The sequence below is a fragment of the Lonchura striata genome, chromosome 4A, assembly GCF_050655825.1.
Source record: "Lonchura striata isolate lonStrDom1 chromosome 4A, ASM5065582v1, whole genome shotgun sequence".
Lineage (NCBI taxonomy): Eukaryota > Metazoa > Chordata > Aves > Passeriformes > Estrildidae > Lonchura > Lonchura striata.
In genome coordinates, this window is record NC_140742.1 from 1,795,738 (window position 1) to 1,815,223 (window position 19,486).

General features: G+C 40.1%; 1 protein-coding gene across 5 annotated transcripts in view; it reads right to left on the reverse strand.

Annotated features, from left to right (window-relative positions):
- DIAPH2 (diaphanous related formin 2) overlaps positions 1-19,486 on the reverse strand; it is a 165,256-nt gene that overhangs the window by 102,224 nt on the left and 43,546 nt on the right. For all 5 annotated transcript variants that reach the window (XM_077786471.2, XM_077786470.2, XM_077786469.2 and 2 more), the window contains 3 exons: positions 4,731-4,832; positions 3,259-3,353; positions 1,426-1,527 (listed from right to left, as the gene is read on the reverse strand). In XM_077786471.2, coding sequence (XP_077642597.2) covers positions 1,426-1,527; positions 3,259-3,353; positions 4,731-4,832 — 299 coding nt within the window. The remainder of the gene's footprint in view (positions 1-1,425; positions 1,528-3,258; positions 3,354-4,730; positions 4,833-19,486) is intronic.

Sequence of the window (19,486 nt, forward strand, 5' to 3'; positions counted from 1 at the left end):
TCATAGATAAGTTTTTTTTTCATCTGTCTAAAGCCATAATATACATGTTTATATTTTAAATATATGTGTGCTACTATTGCTTCAAAGAAAGCAGCAAATATGTATTTATAGAGATTTTTAGCTTGTTACTGATCAATAAATGGCAGTGTTTTACTTCTTGCAGCAAAGTTAAGTAATGTATCCTACTTCTACCAAAATTCCTCATATTTGTTTGGAAATAAAAGATTTTTTGAACTTTATGCCATTTATTTAAAAAAAAAAATCAATAGGCTAGAGTTTTTCAAAAGAAGCCATTGATATCTTTAATTTTCTAAATCCTCTCCAAAAAAATCTCATTAGGACAAATCATACTCTGTTACTTCCCCAACTGAAAAATAATTAAAAAAAAAAAAAACACTCAAAAGGCGCTTCTGAAGCCAAATTATGCTCAAATCAGAGCTTTTTAGTAAGAAAGTCTTTTAAGAGGCCCCTATTTCTGTTTTAATGCATTTTAATGTACATAATGCCTTAAAAATCCAGCAAGAGCAACTGTAGCTCCTGTGGAGCTGGGGATAAATCCTGAGCACGTTGCAGAGGCTCTCATCATCATTTTAATCTCCTAGGCTGAGGAAGGGAAGGGAAAACAGGAGCTCATTTGCCTAAGGACTCCTGAGGTCTTTGGAAGACCAGGAGCAGAAAGGGATTCCCAAGGGCTGGCACAGAACTCAGAGTGCCACCCTCACCCCAGGCATGGATTAAAGAATTTCTGCAAATGCTGGAATTTTCTTCCAAGAAAGGCCCCAGCCATTCTGGTAGCCCTGCTCTTGAATCCATGGGCTGAAAGGAGCAGAACACAAGCTACCATTTTAATTCTAGTATAAACTCACACCTCTCCTTGAGCCATTCTGCACATTTGTGTTTGTATAAATACAGATGGTTTATATCTGTATGCATACATCTATATGAAATATAGATATGGACATATTAACTCTTTCAGCTGTTTACAGGTTTTGATACAAAATAAATTTATCAGAGTTCTCAGTGGCATGGGGTAAATGGGTCTTCCATGGGCTCTTGGAAATTTATCTGCTTGAAGGCAGAGGGTCCTTCAGAACTGTTTAATAAACATTCAAGGCAAGACAGGCAGACAAAAGATTTGGTCTGGCATGCTGCACTGTAATTCCTCCCTGAAAAGCAGCCAGAACCAGAGGGAGCACCCAGGAAAGGACCCTGAGGATGATCTGCCCCCACTCTGGTTGGTCACAGCCCTGCCCAGGCTGCCCTAATACAAATTAAAGATTTCTTGATTACTACTCATCAGGAAATAGCAACTTCCTATTGCAGGTCTTGCAAAAACACTAACAAAAAGATTTTATTCCTATATTGTTTCTTTTTATGTGCCAAAAAGGAGCTCTGCAGTTAATCAATCCTTGCACTAATACATACCACAACTCCAAATTGCTCTGGCTCAGCGAGATCGTTGTATTCCTCTTTTAATTCAGCTAAGGCATTGAGCTCTTTCTGCTCAGGAAGATTCTTCACCAGGTTCTAAAACAAACAAGGCATTATATCAAATTTGTTACATTAAACTACCTAAGATATTAAAAATAACACACTTAAAATACCACAACATGGAAATGCATAAGGAAATTACGGGACGTTTATTTTATTTACGCAGCTTTAACGTTATATAAACATCAAATCAAAGCAGCAATTATTTAATACAGACATCAACTGCTCTGCTGCAGTCTCTGATTTGAAGAATGTATTAAAAGGTTGCAGTATCATTTTTCAGGGTCTGACAGCATCAAGGAGTTTTGTCTCTCTACAATCTCCTTTTACCCTAATGGTTGCATCTTGCTCATTAAACATCAATCAAGAAATAACAGGTCTGTGTAAAACATGACAAAAGTAGCAAAAAAAAAAAATTTACAGTCATTAGACATTCCAAATATCTGTGCACAAAGTACTCTCTAAAAATACCTTACAAAGAAAAGGTCAGCAACCCAAAATTGTTCAGATCTTTTGGATGGCAAATATACAGGAACTCAGGCAAAGTTCAATTAGCTTATCCATGTCCCCAGAGAAAATTGTGAATTATTTTATGATATTAAAGTGTCAAAATACAGATATGATAATATTTCTATTAAGTCTGAATAATATTATATGTTAAGAAATACTCAATAGAAGTGTATATTTGCATTTGATATATAAAATTTTTAAAACAACGCATTAATATATTTCATTTTTAAAGTGCAGATTGTATTTAATATATAACGTTTTCATATCTACACAAGTTGAAATCCAAGCAATAATGTATTTGTATTAGACGAGATCAATATGAAACTACTCTGCACTTCAGCTACCCAAGGTGGGGTTGTTCCCTTTATTTTTGATTTTACTAAACCTGAAGGATTCTTAATCATCTGATCTGACATCTCTGATCAATAAACCAAGTCTCCAATAAAATTAGGGCTTTGCACCTATTCTCAAATACTGAGGCAACTCAGTTTAGACCAGAGTCCCCAGAATAACCATTTTGCAGGTCCAAAAAAGGAAGAAGAAATTAATTCAGAAAACCTTGGGGGAATGGGTCAAAAGTACAACCAGGAGACAGGGATGGATGAAAGGATAAATGCAGGCAGTGTGGCAGCAGGAATCTGAATGGGTGTGTGATGTTAAATAAAGCTACAGCAGCACTGCTGGGCTGCCAAATCTTTGTGACTTTTGGGGTTTCCGTGGCTCTCTGCTGCACGGTGACTCCTCAGAGGCTCTCCCTGCTCTCCTCCTAGAGGGAGCAAACCACACAGGGATGGACAGAAGTTCTATTCCATCCTTTCCACTCTCCAGCTGAGAGATTTGGGGCTCAAAATGAGATTAAACCAGCCTGAGAGGAGATTTAGAGAGAGGTTTGGAATTGCAGTGTCCTGAAAGGTTCTGGGAGTTTCATCCCTCACTAGAGACAGGCAGAAAAGAAACTTCATTATGCACCAGCCTGAATCATCTTCAGCTTCTCTTCAAAGCTGAAACTCTAGAATTTTTAAATATTTCCTTTTGGAAAGGGAAATTCCCAGGAATTCTTTTGTTAACTGTGTCTTTGAAAGGCAGTTTTAGTGCTACATGTGGCCATATTCAAAAGCAGAAGTGAAATCAATGGAACAGGAAACACAACTGGTACCCTGCAGCTGATACCCTGTCCTGCTCTCAAATTCTTACTCCTTCCTGCCATTCTCACATGGAAAAGGAGCTATAACCAAAAGCAGAGGCATTTTCACATACCTGAATCAAGGATTCACTCAGCTTCTCCTCATCAACCTCTAAAATGATATTTTTTATTTCTTCATAAGGCAAACGGAAGGAACCCAAAAATATTGCTGAAATTCAGTAATACATCATTAGTATCAAAAAGGTCAAAAAAGATTGATATACAAAGGCAAACCATTTCTAGCAACCCAAAAAAACCACATCTCCATCTAAATTGTTTCACAGTTAAGAAGCCTCCTATATAAACAAATGCTAGATAGGCACACTATTGCAGTTTGACTTAGAATGAATTTCCTTTCTAAGAAATGAAATGATGACAACAATTTTAACTTTTAAATTGGCCTCAGTTGCTCCCTAGCAATGTTACTTCCCAATAAAGTTTTATCTTTATGAATGACATCTGCATTCCTACTTAAGCAGACCTACTCAACCAATAATAGATCTCTTTATCCATTATTATTACTGCTTCCATAACCAGGTATGAATTGCTGTACTGCACTTACAATTGGGTCAATGATATTTATGTGATATTTCAGAAAATATTTCACATCAAAGTGGTAATGAAGAGCTGGGCAAAGTAGGAAAAATGCCCTAACACTACCACTTTTAGGTTAACTGAACTTATACAAGAGACACAAATAATGCAAACCCTTCAAAGATGGAGCTCTCAAAGCAATTTGATCTCAGAATGTTATAAAATCTCAAGAGAGCCCCATTCAGTAAACTACAAAGAATTCTTAACAGATGGATCAGCATAACATTGTTAAAAAGTGCTTTATATTCAGCCTAACAACTACAGCTGATTATCCTGCATCCATGCTGTCAAAATTTGAAGTTTTTTATCAACTGTGTCATACTTCATTTTCTGCTCATGCATGTGGCACTAAACAATGTCCACATTTGGGTTTGCACACTTATTTGCCACGGGCACAGCTGGACTAGTGACATTTATGGTGTTTCTGATTCCAATCAAAGATTCTACTACTCTTAGTGATGGATTTTCCTACATAATTAAGGGGAAAGAAGTTGGGCGGGATTTTGTTACCATTTGTAGCAGCAGTACCTGCACCTCTGCAGCCTATCTAGTAATATTTTCCCTTGAACCTGTATTTTTTCACTGCTCTGACCCAAGGAACAATCAGGAATGGCCTCTAAACCCCACCCACACCATGCTCTGCCCAAATTAGTGATCATTGAATTGCCCTTCCAGTCCTGAGCAGTTAATTTTGTCAGTAAATTGAGAGAATTAACTGACAAAAACCTCAGTAACTCATTAAATCACTTTTCCATGTTACTTTTCTTCATTTTTCCCAAGTTATATGGTGAATTCAGAATGTGTATTTAAACACCACAGAATTGAAGGCTCATGTTCAAATCAGCAGTTTTTGGAAAAAGCAATTGCAGGTGTAAACAAAAAAAGATAATTTATGAACAGCGAGGTGTAGATGCTACGTAGACATTGACATCCTGCCCTTCACATCACTTACATAAATTTTGTGCAGATTTTCCATCCAAAACTCTTAATTCTTTGATCTTCTTCTTTGACTGAGCTGCTTTCTTTTCTTCTGATTCTTCTACAGGCTTTTTGGCTGGAAAGAAGGTATTTATTAAATTCTATTCATTATTACAAGAGTTCCATCTTAGCTAACAGCAAGTCCATTAGCAAGCCATAATAATACATTTTGTACAATCAGTTCAAGGCCAAGTGACTACACTGCCTGCACCTACTGTAAAATATCCAAACAAACAAAGGAAATGTCCAAAACTGAAAGGAGCAAGAAATAAAAATATGACAATGAACAATTTTCCCAAGCACTATCAAGTAATATTTACATATTTTAACCCCATGAAATTTCACTTCAGCTCCAATTCATTGCAAGCATTTTTAAAAATACAGAGATTTGGTGTTACCTCGAAGCACATGAGTGCCCTCTATTGAAATAATAATATTTTTAAGTTCTTCATCCAAAGCCAACAACAGAAATAATTTGTATGTTTTCATTAATTATTTATGTTGTCAGTAGTAAAGAGCAAAACTAAGAAAACTGTATATTTGAAAATGATTTATTTTAAATTAGCAAGATTCACTAGTCTCATATTCAGCACTTTATATGGAAAGAAATGTGGCATTGGAGCACCTAAAATATAAGCTGATTTTTTGCATAATTTAAAACAGTCAATTTTTGCAGAATTTTCTTAAGCATTAAGTAAACCCATTAACAAGGATTTATTTCCTTTTTAATATCACATAACATATTTGGCACTGAAGGAATACAATCTTAATGTGCTTAACATTAATTGAACTTATTGAATATTTTAAGTCATTCAAAAGTAACTGAAACACTGGAAAGTCAAATTAAGATGAAGTTTCAAGCAGGCTGAATACAGTTTTGTTCTCTGAGCACTATTTTTGTTGCACTGTAATGAGCCATCATGGGTTTAATTGCAGGTATTTCCTAAGTATAAAGTGTTAATTTTCACTGTGAAGAGTAGCATAAAACTCAAGTTTCAATCTTTTGAATAATAATAATAATAAAAAAAAAAAGAATGTAGAAACCAGGTATTTGTCTCCTTACATCCATTACCACCAGGAAAACATCTGGCACAAAGGAATTCTGCTGGGTTTGTAGCCCTGAATAATCAGTTTATCTTGGCCATACTCATGCCTGCACTAACTGAGCCAGTACCAGGCAGTGCCCTCAGCCCCAGCTACTTCTAAAGAGCCTGAATCAGAGAAAAGTGAACAAAAACTGATTCAACAGCAAAGCAACACTTGCTCTCCCCTTGCCTTCCCTCCCCTGCAGCCTGCCACGAGCAGCAGCAGCCCTGAGCACCCCCAGCACTGACCCCAGCTGCACCCAGCTCCTTCTAAAACCCCAAAGTGACTCTTCAGCCACTAATCAGGCCCTTAGCACTAATTGCTCTCAATTAAACCAGGAAATAAGACCAGGTGCTCAACAACACAAACAAAAAACTACCCAAGAGTTAAAAATTAGTTGTCCCATGGGGAGGCAACAAATATTTTGAGTTCTGTTCTGTATAGCACAGAGAAAGCCTGGGCTTGTGTCTGCTGAGACAGATGAGGAGTGATTCAAGAGGATGAGTGACCCATTGCAAACCAGAGAAGATGAGTGACCCATTGCAAACCAGAGAAGATGAGTGACCCATTGCAAACTCGAGAAGATGAGTGACCCATTGCAAACTTTATCTGTCCAAGAGTTAAACCTCTCAAGCATGCACACCACAAACAGGGTCCCAGATTTCTCTCAGGAGCTGGAGCACCAAAGACAAACCTGCATAAAACACACACCCAGCTCCTCGGCTTGCAGACGGCAGAAGTACCAGATTAAAAGAAAACAAGAGTAATAAATGTTTCTGTTACCAAATATCACCTCGCAGAAAGGAAAATTTCTTCCTACAGTGGTAATTCACATCAGTCAGAAAGAGCAAGGGACAAACACCTCTGAGAGCAGAAGTTCAAGGGCAATGCAAAACAGGTATTAAGTGATTCAGCTGCTAGAGTATCAGAGAAGGAAAAGTGGTTTGGGGTTAAAGACAATATTTTATAGACACAGAGAGTGAGCTGAGGCAAAACTCACAACAGGAACTCTGCCTGTGCAGGGCACAGGAGGAGTTTTCCCTTGTCACCCCTCCTCACCTGTGTGCAGGTGCACTCCTCTACTGGCTGTAAAATCAGGAGCTACATTTACATTTACAGCAGATCCCACATTCCAAAGGTAACAAACCACAGCTACTCTGACCAATTTGGGCCTGAAGGGCTGCAACACCACTGCTTATAGATCATCCATTTAACAAACATCAGCTCTCTGGGGTAGATTCATTTTTTCTACTTGAAAAGAGCCACAGGAAATGTTCTTTCCAAAGAGTTTTCTCTTCCCACACATGAGACTACAAAGTTCACTTCATGCCAGTTCACAAAAACCAGAGAAACACTAGAACTAGATGCTTATGTGACTGCACTAAAGTCACAATACAGCATCAATACCAATCTTACCAAACCCAAATTCACAGAAAGAGACTCTAGTAAAATTTCTACATGGGACAGCTCCTGGAATCTCTCCAGCACTGCTTGAGATGACGTGGAGCATCAGAGAACTCTCCAAAGCTCATCCCTCTTCTACCAGAGGCTTTGCTCACACAACCCATTTCAGCAGTGATTCAACTGTAACACAACCACAGATTATGGAATTTGGAAAAGTAATTCACTCAATTAAAAAGATTCTTGATACTTTCCAGAAGTCAGTGCACCATTGCTGACCAACCTCCTGCCCCCTGTCAGGCTCTCCTTTCACAAGTGCCTGTTCAAAGACAAGACACTTCTTGGTTTGATGCCACAGAACCAAAGGGAGAGATGAAAGAAGGATTTTATAGCAGACAGCACAGGGCAGCTCAGAAAAGCAAGATGAAAAATCAATCTGGAAGCTACAGCAGCTGTATTACTTCATACAGACCTTGGAGTTGAGTGCTGTGATTATTCATTACAGCACTTTGATAATGGTACTGGCTCAGATCTTCATTCAAAATCAGCTTTTTTCCAAACCGAGTCTTACAGACAGCACCAAGAGCTGGTGCTGCCATACGCAGGTGTCCATGCCAGAAATGGTCAGTTTAAAACCCAGGGTGTAGCAGAGGGGGATTTTTCTTGCTCTCTGAGCACTGCTACTGAAGCAACAGAACACTGGAGAACAGGTCAGCTCAGGTCTGGAGCAGTGGATGTGTTCTGGGGGAGAACTGCTGAGCCTCTCATGAACAATTACCCCACACTATTTAGACCTGTAAAAAGTTTTGGGTGGTTTTTTTCTTTATACTTGACCTCAGAAGAGGGAAAGGGAAGGAGAGCCACTGTGACAAAGCCAGAAGAGAGCCCGTGCCAGCTTCAGAACACACATAGAAACACCAACACTACATAAGTAACTTTTTCCTAATTTACAGCTCTATTAAGCTAGCAGTAATAAATTTGTTTATCAGTGTTGGAGGGGAACAGCTGATGCAAGAAGCTGCAAGGCATTGTTTGCTGTTGATCTGACATTTCCCAGTGCATGGGCAGCTCCAGCTGTGCCTTCAGCTGGGAACTCATCTAATCCCACTGCAAGTGCCCTGCTTGAAACCCTCCAAACCCTAAACAAAACGTTATGCAAGCTTAAAACACGTTAAGCAAGGCTAATGATAGTCATGGCAAAGAGCATACACAAACAGGTTGAAATACTTTAGAGACTTAATTAGGAAAAAATCCTGCCATCAGTACCTTTGTACTTCTGTAGTAAAAAAAAAAAAAAAATGAAGCATACATTATTCTTGAAAATTATCATTTTACACCTGTTCATTAATTTAGCTACTGAATAACATTTGAAGTGGCCATGACTAGTTTTGTGAAATATATATGATTTTATTTAATATTGAAGCTGTTAAAACATTTTATTGTCAGCTGAAATGTCCAGCTCATATGAAATTCCCTTCTTTCTTTAAATTACCAATTAATAATTTTAATAAAGAATTAACAGCAAAAACTGTCAGTCATGAATATGATGAGGATGAAAATTAAAGGGAGCTAAAAAGGAGTACACTGAATTATAGCATGGAGAAAGTAGATATTTAGGTGAACTTTAGCCTACCTTAACCTGAGCCTAAGTCTCCAAATTCTGTCAAGTCTGTTCACACAATGAACAAAAACATCCTTATATTGTCATGGGAAATGAACGAGTAAATTCATCTTATTTCCATCTGGCAAGTGGCTTCCCAATTGCATTTATCAGTATTTGGCAGTAGAAGTAAATATACAAAAGAAATTAACTGCTTTGTTATTGCTTCTACCTGAGAGAAGAGCTATGGCTACAGGAGCGTAGGAGAAAAAAATTAAGTGTACATACAGTTGCAATGGATGTGAACTACACACACAAGAGTAGACTTGAGCAGCTGAAAGTAATAATTACATTGAATTTATCCCCCTCCCAAATAAACCTCCTGATGTGATATGCCTTGGTAGAAAAATGAAATAAAGAGCTAGGGATGCCACCAAAAGATTAGAAAGTAATTTGTAGCACAGAAGTGCAGCAAATTCTGTTGCAACACAATAAAACTTCTCCAAGTCAGGCTAAATTGATCATCCTGGAATGCCACAGAAAGTCTCCCATTTCTGTGCTATTCCCAGAAATAAAAGTCGAATGAAGGGGGAGAAGGAGGCAAGTCAAACACAGAATAGTCTCAAATCTGCTGTTGTTCTTTTCCCTCAGCAATAGACCCAGCGGTGTCCCTGGGTGTGCCCACAGCATTCCCAGGCTGGAAACCCCAGGGAAGGGGCCAGGGAGCTGAGCTGGGGCACAGCCTGACCTTCCTGCAGCCACCTGCAGGAACAAACACCTGCAGGAACAGGGGAACAAACACCTGCAGGAACAGAGGAACACCTGCAGGAACAGAGGAACATCTGCAGGAACAGAGGAACACCTGCAGGAATAGAAAAACAAACACCTGCAGGAACAGGGAAACACCTGCAGGAACAGGGGAACATCTGCAGGAACAGAGGAACATCTGCAGGAACAGAGGAACAAACACCTGCAGGAACAGGGGAACACCTGCAGGAACGGGAACATCTGCAGGAACAGAGGAACAAACACCTGCAGGAACAGGGGAACATCTGCAGGAACAGAGGAACACCTGCAGGAATAGAAAAACAAACACCTGCAGGAACAGGGAAACACCTGCAGGAACAGGGGAACATCTGCAGGAACAGAGGAACATCTGCAGGAACAGAGGAACAAACACCTGCAGGAACAGGGGAACAAACACCTGCAGGAACAGAGGAACAAACACCTGCAGGAACAGGGGAACACCTGCAGGAACAGAGGAACAAACACCTGCAGGAACAGATGGGCCATGCCAAGCTCTGGCTGCAGGCAGCAGAATGGACTCTGACAAAGTCTGTGTGCCCCAGCCAAGCTGCTGAACATCAGCACATGTGCCCGTGGACTCATGGAATGGCTCAGGTTGGAAAAGCCCTCTGAGATCCTGAGCAGCAGCAGCACGTTCAGCACCACATCCAGGTGGTTCTGAACGCCTCCAGGATGCCCACTTGCCTGGGCAGCTCGGGGTGATGCTTGGCAGCCCTTTCTGTGAAGACATTTTTCCTGGGATGAATCCAAACGTGCCCCGGTGCAGCCCAAAGCCGTTTGCTCCTGGCCCTTGTCACCTGGAGAAGCAGAGTGCTGGCAGCAAGGACAAAAGCACAGTGCCAGCTAGCAGTGACCAAGGAGCAATTCCCCAGCAGACCTGCAGGAAACAGCCAGAGCATCCCAGAGAGGCTCTGGCAGAGGCCACAGCTCCCACAGCTCTCCTGGATCCTGCAGAACACATGCCACACGATCCAGGAACTGCAGGAACTGGGATTAAGGAGGTTTGGCATCCAAATTCATTTACAGCCTTCACTCTGCCATTTGGGCTCTAACTTTGACAAGCTGCAAACAGTTTTCCCAACTACGCAGAGAGAAATGCAAGAGCATCAGCAGATGTCAGCCACACCTCCTGTCAATTCAGGCAGCAGCTGTGGGATCTCATGTTTATTCCCAAAGCCACCTGGCATTTTTCAGTTCACCTAAAATCACTCGGTTACCAATTCCTGAAGCAAAATTAATTAAGCACTCCTGCTGTCACTCTGTCCTTTCTGCAATCAGAAGAGCTCAATACCTGGTACAGCAATAAAAAAAGAATTATTACAAACCAAGCAATTGATCAAAAAGTGAATCTTACACTGAGCTCTCAAGATAAAAAAATAAAACTAACAGGGAGGAAAAAACATGGAACCTCTTGCAGTCTTGTATGTTTTTTGCCTAATTAATGTAATCAAGCTGAAGGAAGTGGCATCAACCCAACAAATTATGCTCTGTGGAAGAATAAAAGATCATAACTTAGTTTTACAAATTAGTTTTGCAAAAAAGAAGTAACAGGGGATCTGTACTCTTATTAATTGTTCTTATAATTGATTGCTACTTTATTTGACCACCAAATTTAATGGCTCTATTAATTTCACATGAAATATTCCTTGCTCTGTTAAAATTGCCCGAAAATGATTGTAAATAGTCTAATTCTCAATCTCTAGCAAAGTTGTACAGCTAAAGTGGACTTAATTACCCACTCTGTACTGGGATGGCTTTCACCTTCCTGTCAACAGCATCAAGGAGATGCCTGGGCCACAAAAAATATCCAAAAAAAGACAAGAACCCAACAACCAAAACAACTCCTCTCCCCACGCACACCCAGAAAATCCCAAACACACCCACACCCCATTTCACAACTGGCTTTGCCTGTGGAAGACGCTGTGAGACAGTAAAAGCAAATATTAACAATTCATGCCACACAAATGGCCACAGAAACACAGATGAACATCAGAAATCAAACAGCAGCAGGCAAACAAGGATTAAACTGAAAATATCTTCCTTGGGGCCCATTTCCAGTGCTGGAGATGTGCTGTAAGAAGCTGGAATCAAACCCAGTGGCCTTTTCCATGACCTCTCCTCTTGTTTTCCCATGAATATTGAAATGAAGAAGTGTTGTTATTGGACACAAAATGAGTACACAGAAGTTTGCTAATTCAGAAGACAAAAAGATCCAATTTTATTCAAACATCTGGTATTTATAGAATTCTAAAGGTGATTATGGATTGGAGGATAGAATTACTACTTCTCTAACTGGTTTAAAGATCAATTAATTATTTCTCTCCACTTACAGAGAAAAATGTAAACTATTTTATTTATACATGAAATTGCGTGGGAACTTTGACTCTCAAATCTGTAAACATTATTAGAAGGCTACCAAAGTTTTTATGAGAACTTTAAAACTTTTAAAGAACTATAAAGAAAGCTTAAGACTTTTAAAAATCTGGGAGCAGATTTATAGAATTCTTAAGTGCTGGGAGCAGCTCCCAGGCTTTGCTGGCCCTGGGGGTGGGGCACTGAGCTCTGCACAGCCCCAGTTCAGTGCCTGGCCCAGGAGAGCCATCCCTGCATTTCACAACTCTCACAGAAGTTTTATCTGGGGGAGAGAAGATGTTTGCTATGTAAATAAAATGCTGCCCATAAGAGCATTTCTAATTTCAACAGCCACATGGCCCAGTTGTATTTTTAACCTGACATTAGGCCACCATCACCACCAAACTGAGACAGTTGTAATTAATCCCCAGATTCTGATGAGTTTCTCATGCATACAATTCTCCAAAGTAAAAAAAAAAAAAAGTATCAAGACTCAGAAAAAAAAAGTCATTAAACTGCTGTTGTATTTTACCAAGATTCTAATAAACTCATTTTCTTTTATTACTGTGAGAAGTCTAACAAACAGATATCTTTTAAATTATTAGTTCACCTACTGTTCTCCTTGACGAAGCCCATAAAAAGCTCACCTTCACAAACAAACATACTTATGGGAATCACATTTCCCAAAGGAACTTTCCAAATTATGAAGCTGAGATCCTGAGATCCAAAAATCCTTTCATACAGTCAAATGAAATAGATATTGGTGCTTAATGGAACACACTAAAATGTTAGTAAACTTGAAGTGATAAATCGATTTCTTCTATCACTGTGATATCTGATATTTAACAATCCTGACTAACTATTGAAACACTAAGTAAAATACACATGTCCAAACAGACATTTTAGTATTCTCTTCCTTTTTAAAGCATTGCTCTATCAATAAGGTTTTAAATAAATATGCATGCAAAATACATAAACATACTGAATTCCAAATGGCTTGGCTCTTTAGTGTAACGTAACCCACCCTGGTTATACACTCTGCCCTACAATCAAATATAAAATCTTACATTTCCACTGACTTAGTACACAAGAAATTTGATTTTATGTTTAGTTCAATAATTCTATTCTCCCATTTGGAGTAAAAAAAAATATATATATAATCTGTTATTTATTGTTCTACTGAACCCACAGAATTCAAAAAGAAGCATTCATAGGCATCAGGGCCAATGCAGAACTTCACAGGGTAAAAGGATCATATTAAAAATAATTGGCAAATGATCTGCCTTAATAGATTCCATTAATTTCAGCAGTAAAAGTCAGCACCCCATGAGGCTGACTGGTAAGCAGAGCTTTGATAGCTGATCAATAGAAATAAGGATAAAATGCTGGGAAATTAGTCCTCCATTAAAAAATGTTGAAAACTGTGGCATTGTGGTGGCTGCTATCAAATGAATATCAAATGAATGCTTGGAGGCTGTGCAGAGCAGCCTCAGCCTCTCCTGTGCCACCAAACCCTGGGATCAGCCTCAGCTGTGCCACCAAGCCCTGTGCCAGGCTCCTGCAGCCCCTGGAGCAGCCACAGCAGAGGGAACAGGCCCCACGCTGGCACACACGCACTGCCCATTGTCCCCATCACTCCAATGACACCCTAACGAGGTCATCCCAATAGTTCCAATATCCTGGGACAGCTTCTGGCATTCTGATGTCACCCCCAGAGACAAAGAGCCAGGCAGCATTTGGTGACAGCCACATCTGAGTACAGCCTCAGTAAATGGGGTGGAGCCACTGAGTATTTTTGGGTGATGCCCAGATGTTTTCCTGTGTCTTCTGTGGGTCATGCACTACTTGGGTCTGCCCCTTTGGGCAGTCTCTGGAAATACAGGGAAATAAATATAAATTAGCTATTAATGAAATGCTCAATGAGAGAAACAGGAGGCAGCAAACCAGGATGACCAGAAGCAGCAGGGTTAAAACTCTGCAGAACAACACATCTGTCTGAAATACAGAGAAGTGCAATGGCACAGGTTATAAATGCTGAAAGATCCTGAGTTCACTGAAGACAAAACACAATGAAGACTTTACTGCGTGTAAAGATGTGACCTCTGGCTTGGAAAAAACATCAACTGCTGGCAGCTGAGAAGTATCTCTGTTTAATCGATTCTGTGTACATCCAGCAGCAGACATTTAATATATATTAACATGTATTTACTCTTTAGACTGAGCAGCTGCTCTCAGTCACCTGCTGCAGATGAAATCCAGGGCTCAGCCAGCCTGAAGTCAGCCTTGGATGGTTGTGTGTGTTACCACCACCATAAATTTACCTTGGAAAGGCTTTCTTGGGGTCCAGGTACCCCAAAGTGTTGTGAACACACCAGGTGCCCAGAGAACACACGGGCAATGATTATCTGCCTTCAAGACACACAAGATAAATTACTGCCACATCACAGCATTACTCCTAGGGGACCTGCAGGGTACTAAATGAAGCTGCTTGCATTGTAGCAGACTAAAAATAGTGCAGAACACGCAGCTCCCAGCCTCTCACCTTCAGCAGCAACCACAGGCTCCACTGCTCACCTCAGCACCCTGTGCAGGAGGCTCCACTGGACACCCTGAATTTATCACCTGTGCTCTGCTTACCTTTTGCATCACCAACCCCAGCCAAATTTGGCTAGAGTGATTCATTTAGAAGGCAGGGTCTGTGTGCTAATGATCCAAGTCCTCAGTGAAACAACTCAAAAAATGTCAAAGAAAACCTTGACATTTACGCCCCAGGTACTCCCATTCAGAATGTGCAACTTAATGATAACTCCACACTGACTTTTGCCACGTGGGCTTCTTGCTTTTAGAAACCCTTTAAACCACGGCCTTTTCACAGTGGGGAATTATTCAGTAGCAGTATTCTGCAATAATCACATGCATTCCCACCTTACAGAACAGAATAAAGCACCTGAAAGGAAGAAGCTTCAGAGACATTTCAGTCTCTCATGTTGCACAAGACACAATATAGAGAGTTGTAATTATGGCTTTACATCCATTTAAGATGATTAATAAGTAATTCAAAAAGATACTTTTGTTATTATCTGTACTAATGCCTGTGCACCTAGTATTTTCAATTTCTCAATGAATTCAGAAACTTAATAGCATGATTGTTAACTTTTAATCCTTTAGATAGCTTTTGAATGTCTCTTTCTCCAAAGAACCCTTATTCATGTAGGTAACAGAACTATCCTTGCTCTCCTATAAATGGCAGAAATTCTTGCAATAGCAGCTGTTCTGTCCAAAGCAGCCTGGAACAGCATCACAGGTGAAGCAACTATCACACACAGAAATGTTCTATGTCAAGAGCAGATGACATTTTTTGGGGGTTTTTGGTCAGCAATAAGAAAGGAAAAAACAGTTTTGCACATAAAACATAAAATCCATGGAGAGGGCATCATTTTTCTACAAACACAGAATCACTGCAGGTCAGCACAGTGAGCAACTGAAACCAGGCCATGAATCAGACACATTTGTCAGTTTATGCTTCTGCAGGAAAAAAAAAAAAAAAATGCACATTCTATTTCTTTTGATAGAAAGCAGATTTAGGAGGAAGTGCAGGATGTGCTAACAGTTGTTCTGCTGAAAGATGCAGGGGGCAGCTCTTTAATGCAGCCTGGAAAGAACTATTTTTCAAGTAAGACCATAAATCTTGCTTATAACCAAGGCTTTGTTTACAGTGGGGTTTTATTTATTTAAGCAAATACATTGTTATTCCCAGAACTCTGCTGGAAATTTTCAGCAGAGTGAAATATTGGTGCCTAATCCATTTAATAGTCAGAACCAACTGTCCTGGTAAGTAGCTGGTCTGCTCTCCATCCTTTCCTCTAGACTTTATTCTCCCCTGCTTCACCCAGGTCACAAATTCCCAGCCAATGTTCAGCTGAAGAACCTGCACTGCAACACTCAGCTGGAGTTTCCTTTACCAGCACTGCTGGAAAATCTATCAGAAGGCAAAAGGAATGGTTTCAAAAAGCATTCTGCACAGAGCTACTGAACACAGACCCAGCAGTGACCTCCAACTCATCAGCAGTGTGTTCCATGCACACCTACAGATCTCAGTTCTTGCACATCAGGGAGAAGCCAGCTCGAGGAGAATTGCCACAGTGGATAATCCTAAAGCTCACTGAACAAAGGATTGCTGTCAAATCCACAGAATGATTTCATCATCTAATCACTGAATGGTCTGGGCTGGAAGGGACCCTAAAGATCATCTTGTTCCAAGCCCTGCCAAGGGCAGGGACACCTTCCACTAGGGTTGCTCAGAGCTCCATCCAACCTGGCCTTCATGTTGAGTAACAAGATTCACATTAAATAGATTTTTAGAATATCTAACCCAAATTCCCATGAAAAATGCAGTTGTATACTTGAAGAGGAGCATCTTTTGCAGGTTATTTTTTTCTGTTTTGACATTAGAGAAAGCATTCTTCTCAGTCTAATCTCTTTATTTATTCATACAGAAGGGGTTTTATTCTAGGAATATAGATTTATATTTGTTTAAAAACAAACAAACCCCATTTCCTTTTGCAGTTCAACAGATTCTTTTTTCAATTCAACTTCTGAATTTCTTTTTCATCGAATTCACAGAAAAAAAAACCTCTCTGTAAGAGCATTATAGATCAAGACTACTTCATGAATGTATTCATATTTCATGCTAATTAGTCTTTGTACACAATCCCTGTCTCTGCAGTGCCAGTACATGTGTCTCTGTCCTCAGCTCCTCATTAAATGTGCTGGGCTTTATTTGAGCACTGCATCACCCAGCCTCAATCAGACAGTTGGGAATGCAGAGCTGCCTTTCTTCCCCTGCTGGATTTTAGCAAGCTCACACACACCAAAGCTCCAGCTCCTGAGAAAAAGGAGGCATGGAGGAGGTACAGAAGGCACCAACTACTACCAAGTTATCACACAGTGGGCTGGAATTCCAGGCTCCTGAACGTGTGGGTAATGAACATTTCTGTGTGCCACCAGCAGTGATTCTCACACTTCCCTAATGGGAACCTCCAACACTTTAAAGGTTGGAAAAAACCCACTGAACCCATTCCCTTTGTAGGAAAAATCCAATGCCTTTGAGAGTTCACCTTCCCTTGGCTATTTCTAATAGTCACAACTGCTCTTCCATCTTTCCTCTTCAAGATTTTCATTTTCATATTCTGAGAGTTGAGGTATAACAAATTAATACAAGAACTCTGTGAGCAACCACCTAAAATATAACACATTACTAAGACAACTCAGTCACAACATTGTTATAAATACATAGAAGAGGTTTTTTTAGACAATACATGTCTGTCCCCACTCCAATTCTATTTAAATTCTCTTTAAATTCTTCTGGTGAAGCTTTCTGACAAAATTACTAATTGAAACTTGCATAAAATCTGAGCAGCAGGGGCTTTGTCACTAATATTTTTCAGAAATTTTTCAGTGCCAGAGATTTTTTAACCAAAAGATGGCCTTGCAGCAGGCACACACAGACAGAAGAGCTTCTCCAATCTCAGTTTGCCACGTGGCACTGACGAGGCAGGTGGATAATCAGTTTGTACCTGCAGAACTCCTGCAGTCACTCAGGAAGCAGCAGGATTCCTCATTTCACATCCTTGCTCCTCAAGTCTCCAGTAGGGAGCTCTCACCTGTCCCAGTGATGTTCCAAAAGGGTTAAGCACTGCCAATTAGAGTAAAACTGAAGGAATGGCCTCCACATTAGAGCATCTGACCTGGATTCAGAACAGACAGAATGCTGATTCTGAAATGAACTCCATTTCTCCAGGAATTGTGGGGAATACATTATGCTGCACCTCCAAGCAATCCATGAATAATGAGAGCAGCCTTCAAACAGCCCAGACCTCCAACGATTTCCCACCTGTCTCTTCATCCGAATACAATTTAATTCACACACAGGCTGTTTGTATTTGTTCTTCTGAAGGTGCAATTATTGCAATTCTTTCCGTAATGCTGATTAAGAATGTCCAAACTTCTCTCTCAGAACATTTTTATGGAACAACAATGCTCTGAAAAAACTCCAACTCTGCTGCAGATGTAAAGAAAGCAAGTTCCAGGAACAACAAACTGGAGATAGGAAAATTGCATCTGTCTGAGCCATCCCTCTTGATTTTCCCCCCTTAGGAATCTACCACAAAGTTTGAAAAGCGGAGTCCTAAGAGACACAATCAAAGTGTGTCACACTGTGACCTGCAGTGAAATTCCTGCCTCTGCCCAACCCTAAAGCACGAGCATTCTGAAAGGGTTATTTATGTAAGATTTTATAGGAAAAGAAGACAATAAACAAAAATACCACAACTGACACTGAGCCTAACTTCTGAAAAAGTCTAAATAGATTTTAGCTTTTAACCTGGGATATTCTTCATTCACTGTCACATGATGAAAACAATTACAGTTAGTAGGTACACCAACAGGATATGTACTTTACATAGTATGTTTTTTCAAAATAAATTATGTTTTCTTAGTGACTCCATATTACAAACTGTCTTTGACACAGAAATTAAGTTATTGAAAGGCGAGTGCATTAAAATGCTATTTGAAATAAAAGATTAAGAACTATTTACAATCTTTTTCTCCTAATTGGAACTTTTGCTTTCTTTTACAGCATTCTGAACACTATACTCATGTCAGTCCTGCTGTCCAGTGATGGGTGGTCCTGGTGTTCTGGAAATAAGACTTGGACTGTAAAACAATTCTAATCATTCAAGAATTACAAAAATGTATATAAAATATATCAAAATACAGAGATATACATACATAAATCTATGCTAGATGTTAATAATTTCAGGCAGCAGTTTGTTTAAACCATGCAAAGCTTTTTTCACCCTTGAGTTTGAGAGTTTACCTACTGGGTAAATTGAGCGGAGAAGAAAAGGAAAGTGAAAAATAGTAAACTAATAACTCACTCCTTCTTTATGGTAGTTTATTCTCCTGCTGAAAAACAACAATTTCAAATAGATCCAGAGATGAAAACAAAGCAATTTGCTGCACTTCTGTGTGAAACAGATCTGAAGGGTGATGCCCTAGGTGTGCAAGCCCAGGCAATGGAATTCCTCTGGCACACAGCCCCGGTGACCCCACACTGCACAGCTGATCCTGCTCTGCATTCCCACCCTTCTGCAAGGAGAGGCTGAGGAGGGGAAGGAACCAAGCTCAGCCTGAATCAGCAGCAGACCAAGGGAGCCACCTGCAGTTTGCAATCCTGAAGCAAATTCGTGGGGAGCTGAGAGGCTTTTCCTCCTTTTTGTGTTGACAAAGCAGCGTAGGTAGCTGAGCTAGTGCAACACAGCAGAGAACAGCAGAGATTTCTGCACTCAGCTGAGTCCTGCTGCCTCACACCTACAGCTGTCTGAGAGGAAATCTGCCCACAGCTGGATCCACTGAAAGCTTGCAAATGTTGAAGTTCTCTGATGAATTAGATCTGAGCTTCTCAGCACAGCAAACTCAAAGCC